General features: G+C 36.1%; 3 protein-coding genes across 6 annotated transcripts; 1 reads left to right on the top strand and 2 right to left on the bottom strand.

Annotated features, from left to right (window-relative positions):
- On the top strand, nucleotides 1–2,767 carry LOC103857769 (lecithin-cholesterol acyltransferase-like 4). Its single transcript, XM_009134997.3, has 11 exons — nucleotides 1–427; nucleotides 531–622; nucleotides 699–817; nucleotides 892–1,027; nucleotides 1,098–1,149; nucleotides 1,229–1,329; nucleotides 1,420–1,608; nucleotides 1,690–1,847; nucleotides 1,929–1,983; nucleotides 2,068–2,121; nucleotides 2,207–2,767. The coding sequence occupies exons 1-11, from the start codon at nucleotides 184–186 to the stop codon at nucleotides 2,606–2,608; spliced, it is 1,602 nt and encodes a 533-aa protein (XP_009133245.1). The 5' UTR covers nucleotides 1–183; the 3' UTR covers nucleotides 2,609–2,767.
- A 1,259-nt stretch (nucleotides 2,768–4,026) lies between these two features.
- LOC103857779 (protein PHLOEM PROTEIN 2-LIKE A2) lies at nucleotides 4,027–6,318 on the bottom strand. 4 transcript variants are annotated; one of them, XM_018655669.2, is made up of 4 exons: nucleotides 5,305–6,318; nucleotides 5,185–5,215; nucleotides 4,854–4,972; nucleotides 4,027–4,783 (listed from the first exon to the last, which is right to left on the bottom strand). In XM_018655669.2, the coding sequence occupies exons 1-4, from the start codon at nucleotides 5,439–5,441 to the stop codon at nucleotides 4,411–4,413; spliced, it is 660 nt and encodes a 219-aa protein (XP_018511185.1). In that variant the 5' UTR covers nucleotides 5,442–6,318; the 3' UTR covers nucleotides 4,027–4,410. The 4 variants fall into 4 exon arrangements, with proteins under 4 accessions (XP_018511185.1, XP_009133255.1, XP_018511184.1 ...); XM_009135007.3 differs by lacking the exon at nucleotides 5,185–5,215 and having other exon boundaries at nucleotides 4,854–5,023; nucleotides 5,281–6,318; XM_018655668.2 differs by lacking the exon at nucleotides 5,185–5,215 and having other exon boundaries at nucleotides 4,854–4,984; nucleotides 5,281–6,318.
- Nucleotides 6,319–6,574: 256 nt separating this feature from the next.
- Nucleotides 6,575–8,551, bottom strand: LOC103857760 (protein PHLOEM PROTEIN 2-LIKE A1). Its single transcript, XM_009134987.3, has 3 exons — nucleotides 8,306–8,551; nucleotides 7,685–7,815; nucleotides 6,575–7,223 (listed from the first exon to the last, which is right to left on the bottom strand). Exons 1-3 carry the CDS (start codon nucleotides 8,456–8,458, stop codon nucleotides 6,842–6,844), a joined length of 666 nt encoding a protein of 221 aa, XP_009133235.1. The 5' UTR covers nucleotides 8,459–8,551; the 3' UTR covers nucleotides 6,575–6,841.
- Between the last annotated feature and the right edge of the window lie 77 nt (nucleotides 8,552–8,628).

The following is an 8,628-nucleotide window of genomic DNA, read 5'->3' as shown; positions in this document are numbered from 1 at the left end:
AAACAATATTTTAATTGATATCATATGATTTATAACAATTATATTTTCTCCCTTCTTAGCTTGTACGCCTTATTTTCTATCAATTTTTCTTCAATCCCACAACAATAATTCTCCCCCAAATTGGGATTTTCTTGAATTCGCCACGCGCTATCCATAATCCATAATCCAAATCCAAACCCAGCCATGGCCATATTGCTGGAAGAGATCATTCGATCAGTCGAAGCCTTTCTGAAGCTCAAAAACTCGACCCAGAAACCCTACGTCGACCCGAATCTCGACCCGGTTCTTCTCGTTCCGGGTATCGCCGGCTCCATTCTCAACGCCGTCGATCATGACTCCGGGAAAGAGGAGCGTGTTTGGGTCAGAATCTTCGGCGCCGATCACGAGTTTCGGACCAAGATGTGGTCTCGATTCGATCCTTCATCTGGTAAAATTGATTGATTTTGATGTTCGAAAGATTTGATTTTTATTGTAAAGTCATCAGCTTTTGGTTTGTTTTAAGGTCTTAGGATGTTTTGTCTGAAACACAGGGAAGACGATATCTCTCGACCCGAAGACGAGTATTGTGGTTCCTCAAGAGAGAGCTGGGCTACTTGCAATTGATGTCTTAGATCCTGATCTGGTAATGTTAGCTGGTTTGGTTCATGAGCTTTGTCTTTTCGTGTCTTGTTGTTGATTTAGTCAAACGCTTTGTGTAGATTGTTGGGCGTGAGTCTGTGTTTTATTTCCATGAGATGATTGCTGAGATGCTCGGATGGGGTTTCGAAGAAGGGAAGACTCTTTTTGGTTTCGGTTATGATTTTCGCCAAAGCAACAGGTGAGTACTCGCACACATCTCTTCTGGTTTTGATGAAACCGTTGTTATTGACTGGTTTGTACAATGGTGTATAGACTGCAGGAAGCTATGGACTCGTTTGCTAAGAAGTTGGAGTCAGTTTACAAAGCTTCAGGAGAGAAGAAGATTAATGTTATTAGTCATTCTATGGGAGGACTGTTGGTGAAGTGTTTCATGAGTCTCCACAGTGATGTATGTGTATCCTCTCCTCTCTTTTAAATGTTATCTTTACATCTCAATCTGACTTGTCTACTCTTATCAGATATTTGAGAAGTATGTACAGAATTGGATTGCTATTGCTGCTCCATTCCGAGGTAAGTTTACAGACTTGTAGTAGTTCTAATTGTACTCGAGACAGTTTACTAGATTAATTGGTTTTGTTTATTGATTCAGGTGCTCCTGGATACATCACATCAACTTTACTTAATGGAATGTCATTTGTCAATGGCTGGGAACAGAACTTTTTCGTCTCGAAATGGAGCATGCATCAACTGGTAACAATCATCCCTTTTGGTTGTATATATATCTTGTCTGTTTGATATCTTCTAGGGATCGACTGATGCAGTTTTCTGCGGTTGTTTCAGCTTATTGAGTGTCCATCTATATACGAGCTGATGTGTTGCCCGTATTTCAAATGGGAACTTCCTCCGGTTCTAGAGCTGTGGAGAGAGAAAGAGAGCAATGATGGAGTTGGAGCCTCTGGTGTTGTTCTTGAGTCTTACCGTAGTCTAGAAAGCCTTGAAGTGTTTACCAAATCTCTTTGTGATAATAAAGTAAGTTACACACCTACCACCCACCCATCTTTCATCAAATGAAGTTATTCTGAACCTATGCGCTGCACACAAATTTGTCAGGCTGATTATTGTGGAGAGCCCATCGATCTTCCTTTTAACTGGAAGATCATGGAATGGGCTCACGAAACCAAGAGAGTGTTACACAATGCCAAGCTTCCTCCTAAAGTTAAATTCTATAACATATATGGGACCAATCTAGCAACCCCTCATAGTGTTTGGTAATGTTTCTTAATTTAACGTCTCAGTTATTGAAACTTGTTCTGCCTCTTCTAAATTCGATATATTATAATCCTCTGCAGCTATGGGAATGAGAAGATGCCTGTCAAAGATCTAACGGACCTAAGATACTTCCAGGTAACTATCATTGTAATAGACAATAAGCTTATCTTTTTTTTCTCATGTTTTCTGATCTTAGATTATTTTTTCTTGTACTCTCAGCCTACGTATATATGTGTTGACGGTGATGGAACAGTCCCGGTGGAATCTTCAATGGTATGTGCTTCCTCAAAAAAATCTTGGATTTGATTCGGTTTAGGTTTTAATCACATTTCTCTTTGTTGGTTGTGTTTTTTTCTAGGCGGATGGGCTTGAAGCAGTAGCGAGAGTTGGAGTCCCCGGTGAGCACCGTGGAATCCTCAACGACCACCGTGTCTTCAGGATGCTCAAACAGTGGCTAAACGTAGGAGAGCCTGACCCGTTCTACAACCCTATAAACGATTACGTCATCCTTCCCACCACATTCGAGATGGAGGAACACCACGAGAACGGAGTCGAGGTTGCTTCCGTGAAAGAATCGTGGGATATCATATCAGACGACAACAACAATAATGCTTCAACCGTGAGCTCCATATCGGTCTCTAGACCAGGGGATGATGAAAACCCTCAAGCTGAAGCTCGTGCAACGTTGACAGTCCATCCACAAGGAGATGGTAGACAACATGTCGAGCTTAATGCTGTTTCTGTCTCTGTTGACGCATAAAATTTGTCTTACCTTTGTAAGGTGTCAAGTGTATCCGCGTCTGTATATAGCAAACGTATCCCAATGCCTCGTGTACATTAACCATAATAAGAAGTTTCGTGTTCGATTTGTTGTTTAAGCGTACAAGATTCTGTCTTTAATAAAATAATACTTGACATCCCTAATCTTGTATGGAGAGGTTAAGGGAGCATCAAATTTTTTCCTCTCCGCTAACATGTCGTAGTCTTCGAGTGAACTTTCGTCACGGGTCATCTAACTTATATCTCTAAGCCACGTTGGTTTACTCTTAGCCTGTGGACCAGCTCGAACCCCAACACTAACTCCAAGAAAGAAGGTGCACTTCCTGCTTTAGTTCACGTAGAAACCCATAGGAATCGCACTAGGAATCTTATGGTCTCAGTGTGGAATCGGATTCTTCTTGTATGGTAGATAGAGTAAGATAATGCTACTTACTTTTCTGGATCGTACAGAAGGCCCGAATGGTACTCATAATTAAAGATCATCGCAGAGAGTTTTGTAGTGTTTAGAAGAATAGCATAATAGTTATCAAAGAATTATGGTTTTATTAGAATAGGCCGGCTCATAGCAAATTTCCCGTTTATGGGGATCCTTCGACAAAAATGAATTTAGACTCCTTAATAATTAAAAATATGATTTTATTATGATTTTCTAAAAATTATATTATTTGAAATGTTACTAAATTTAGATATAAAAACATATATAAAAAAATACATGTAAATTTATTTTGTTCTTAACAAAATTTAATTTTTTCTTTGAAAAAACAATTTTTTTTTCTTAAAATTGGATCTTTAATATCATGAGACCCAGAACGGTCACACTTTCGCCTTTGTGATTGAGCAAACACTGATTAGAATGGTAAATTATGGTGAAATATTGCAGTTTTGGTAGGAAAATGTGTGTTATTGGTTCAACCCAAGAATATGATTATTTGATGTGCTAAGCTTGCAACTGAAAGACGCAGTATGGACATGAGAGGTTTAGTGGTATGACGATGCGCTTTACAATCATATATTCTTTCCAGCAATTTATTGCTGCTATTGTCTAAGCCGTTGCTTGGACTTCGTAAACATATCATTTATATGATTATATGATTGGCCGGCCAGCCTTAGCACCGGACTTAGATGATATAAAATTCTTATCAACTTGTTTCCATGATGTTGATTTTTCGTATGTGCCCCATGATAACAATATCCGTGCGGACTCCCTGGCTAAGGGTGGATGATCACGAGGTCGCTGCTTTACCGTTGTAGACGTTCTGGTTCACTCTAGACTGGCCTTAGCAGCCGATCTAAACGGACCAGAGTAAGATCTTATGAATGATTGTTTTTGATGCCAAAAAAAAAAAAAAGCTTGCAACTAAAAGACGCAGTATGGACATGAGAGGTTTAATGGTATGATGATGCGCTTTACAATCATATATTCTTTCCAGCAATTTATTGCTGCTATTGTCTAAGCCATTGCTTGGACTTCGTAAACATATCATTTATATGATGTACATAGATCATAGTGACTTTTTTTTTTTGATAAAAAAGGGCTAAACCCGGATCTATTAAAGACACAGATTTAACCTCCGGATGGAGATACAACCCATGAATAGATCCTCTCTTGGGCATTTAAATGAGCCGAAACCAATAGCCCATATCCGTGTGGCTAGTGGAATTCAAACCAGGGTTCGCCGTATTAGGTTTAGTCCCTCAAGCGCCACTGGACTACCACCATTGGTTAGATCATAGTGACTTTCGTATTCAATTTTATTGTTTTAGCTTACAAGATTTAATATTTTAATTCTTGGGTCTTATAGCAACACCTTTCACAACCAGACCGGACTTCCACAACCCACCTTTAACCTCATACATCGAAAACTCAATCTTCCCGAAAATATATTCCGGCGATGTCCTGAACTCACCGGCCAGAATCTCCACCCACCGGTTTCTTCCTAGCATAGTCATATTCTCTTGCCGCTCTTTGGTTTCTCCTGTCGGTAAAACCAGTTTGAAGTAAACCGGAACTTCCCATCCCTGCGCAGGATCAACCAGCTTAACCACAAACACAACCTCGTACAAACTGTTGGGAGTTAGATTCTCCATCTCAAAGTTTCCAAACACTTCTAACCAAGCTACCCATTCCAGCTTTGCAACCTCAATTCTTGCATCACTGTAAACAAATATACATATTTAAATGAAAACTTGAAAATACACAATTGTTTTAATCAAACATTTCGAACCTGGATGTTTGGTCTATATCAGTAAACCAACTCCAGTTATTATTTGTTTGAAACTCAGCCAATGAAATCGCTAGATCTCTCGCGTACAACATGAAGCAGTTCTTCTTAGCTTTACCCTCTATCCAGTACTTCTGAATATCAAATTCCATCATCAATAAAATCTAATTAATCTGCACTAACATATATATAAAATTTTATAGTCTTTTAGTTGGTGTTTCTCTTTATTGAATCAAACCAAGAAAAATAAGGGAAATTGCACCTTATAACCAACAAAAAAACAATAATTCACAAAATAATCAAATCCCCATTCTCTCTATTTTTTTCTCTTCCTATCTCTCTCTAACAAATTAATTTTAGTTTTTCTTTTGGTTATTTCACCAATTCACCCGAAAAATAATAGGAAGTTCAACAACAACAAGTTAAAGACCTGTTTCTTGTCCTTCAAGAAAACGCCATCGAATAGCTGAGGGTATAACTTGTCAAGAGACACGTAGCATCAGGAGGAAGAGCAGAGTCTGAATATTTTAGAATCGCTTCGTAGTTATGTGGTGGTTTTGGCTTTGAGAAGATTGACGATATTGTTCCCATTGCTTAATCTCGCTCTTTCTTGATTTTTTTTTTCCTTTTGTATATGTTTTCTTCTAGTTTTTAAGTTCATTTTTGTTCTTAATAACTATTATGCTGAGGTCTTTATAGACTCATATACCTGACCTCAATGATACCATGTTTGTATATTAGTATTTCAAAAATCCAGCAATAGTTGAACTCTCTAGACTTATGTTACACTTGTACTAAACCTGATCAAGGTTCGTTATATATAATTTAATAAATATTGTTCGAAAGTTAAGTAAATATAAACTAAACAATGTTTTACATCGCAAACCAAATTTTGGCTGGCTGCAGTTGCTGGTATATATTCCATTTCTTTGATGTCTTGTCAAACATGTATTCTTTATTCTTTTCATTCGATAGATTTGCTTTATTCTTCGATTATCACCACGAAAATTAAATTCCGAATAATTCTTTAGAAAAGGTGAGCCAGTGCACCATGGCACACTTAAATAGAGAAACGACGGACTCAACACTCATCCCCACTCAATCACCAATCAATATTATTCAGTCTGGTTAGTTTTCAATCTATTTATTATAATAATATGATTAGAATTATTCAAAATACATCATAAAGATCTCGTAAATAATTCGCATCTATCTAAAATAGAAAATATCTCTATAAGTGTATATAAGGTCAAGATAAATTCTTATGAGACTTAATGTTTAATATTTCCATTTAAACCTGTCATCACTTCAATTTATTAGTACAAAATATCAACATGATTAACGGTATATCATTTTTCACGTGTTGAAACAGTAGCCCATTATTATTTTATTCATTCAAGAACTCATCAATTTTTACGTTGTTAGAAATGATTATGCTACTGTTGTGCTATATACTTTAAACATGTTAAATACATTAATAAAAAGTATCATTAATCTACTGAAATTTCTTCTGGTGTTTCATGATTATTTAGCGGTACATCCGTTCAACTTAAATATATTCACTTCTGAATTATTCAATTAGAAGTTAGAACCTACATTATACTATTCATGATCCATCTGATGTACCAATCAAATTCAAAATTAACAAATCTGTTTAGGTATTATTTTATTTTATTGCATTTTGATCGATACATAAGGCGGATTATTACTCTGATCTTATGGTCTCATACATAACAAATGTTCATTGATCGGATTATTTATTACATACATACACTCAAATCATAAAACTCGAATTCAAACTTAAAACATTACAACACCAACTCTCGGTTTTTGCTTTTATTCAATACCAACATCAAAGTAGGTATCTAAAGTAATAATACGATAGATCAACCTTATAATATATATGCACACATTCCATATAGACATGTCATGATGTGGAATATATATATATATAAAGGTTCAGTGTGCATTTGGAAATTTATATTCCAAGATTAATTTGTATATTTGGGGCAAATTTCAACACCTTTGAGGAAGAGCCCTTTCTTCCAAACGCCACTTTCATGCTCATACATTGAGAAAACGATTTCTCCCGCGGAATTTTTCTCCGGCTTGAACTCTCCGACTATAATATCGACCCATTGATACCTTGGTATTTCCCTTAAACTCACCTTTTGCTCCTGCGGTTTATCTTTACCGTTAGGCAAGACTAACTTAATGTTCACCGGCGCGTCCCATCCATAGGCCGGATCCTCTAGCTTCACCTTAAAGACTACCTCGTACGTAATCCCTGGAGTGAGATTCTTCGTGTCGAATTTTCCCGTGATGTCAAGCCAACACACGTTTTTCAACGCCACAGCTTCTACACCTACCTCGCTTTTAAAATTCATTAAAGAAAACAAATCACGCGCGGTTTGTGTTAGATATATAACAAAATACCATACATACAAGTTTTAACTACAAGAAACCACGATATTGGTAAAGAAATCCGTATACACCACAAACCTTAGGCTTAGAAAGTTCCTAAATTTTTCACAAAAGTGATAGTTCAGGAATCATTTAACTTGTCTTTGTAGATGTGCTAATTAAACCTAATAATTGTGGATTTGTTTGTAATATAATGATTTTGTGGTAATTTTGTAAAACAAAAACCTTAGTTTTAACAAAAAGTCTTCTTAATAGTGTAGACATACTTGAAGGGTCTATAACAATAATAACATAGGGTTTACGATACAATCAATAATTCGAGTTTAATCTTGAATATTGCTTCTAACAAAAGCACTGATCATGCGACTGAACTATATATAGTGGGCGTTTTCAGATTAAACGTATCTTACTTTGGTGACTCCTTGTTGAGAAACCACGTCCAATAATTGGGGTCATCCGACCAAGTGATCGAGAGGTTCCTTGGAGAGAGCATGAAATTGCTGTTTTTCTCGTCCACCCAAGATTTGATATGTCCGTTGTTCTAAATGAATATCACCACAACAAATGGATTAGTGGTCCAAATTAATATTAACATCATCAGTGGTCTCATTTTCAATTCCTATTAAAATAAATCACCATTTGGATATTGCTAGTCTAGTTTGATCAGTCTATATCTTATGTGTTGTATTTACATATAATTAAAAATATACGGACGTACCATTCATCTAGCAGAAAATAATAAAAATAAATTCTCAATTATCATCCAAATCAAGAGGTTTGTTCGGAGGAGATTGTTTAAAAAGTGAATTAGTTAAGATAAAAACAAAATTAGTGTTGTACCTTTAGGAAAACTCTACTAGAAGCACTTAATAATTTCAGTTTAACTGGAATATAAATAAAATCTGAAATTTTAAATATGAAACTAGAAATACACTTTGTTTTGCAAATTTGTTTATATAAAGATATCGTCGACGTGTTTCTCCAAAATAGATAACAACGCTAATTCTTTTTAGAGAAATAAGAGTACTAACCAGATTCTTGGGCTTCAGGAAATCATGAGAACGTAGCTGTTCAGTGGAGGGAGAGATTGGAACCTTGGCGTTTTTGGGACTGGCCTCATAATTACGTGGAGTATCTAATACCTTCGGTTCACCCTTTTTTACCCAATCCCGATAGGTAAACATCTTCTCCAATTGAATTTTTTTTGCGACTGTGTTACCTCAGTTTACAGATTGGCAAATGATTTCATCTAAATTTATAGCCCAAAGAGGTTTTGAAGAACTTATTCTGTTTTGTCATACTTTATTTCATTGTTATTTTTTTGGTTTATGATTCTAATTTTATATAAACGGAT

Source organism: Brassica rapa, chromosome A01 (assembly GCF_000309985.2).
Source record: "Brassica rapa cultivar Chiifu-401-42 chromosome A01, CAAS_Brap_v3.01, whole genome shotgun sequence".
Taxonomy (NCBI): Eukaryota; Viridiplantae; Streptophyta; class Magnoliopsida; order Brassicales; family Brassicaceae; genus Brassica; species Brassica rapa.
Note: the sequence above shows the minus strand (reverse complement) of the source record. Positions and strands in the feature narration are given on the sequence as shown.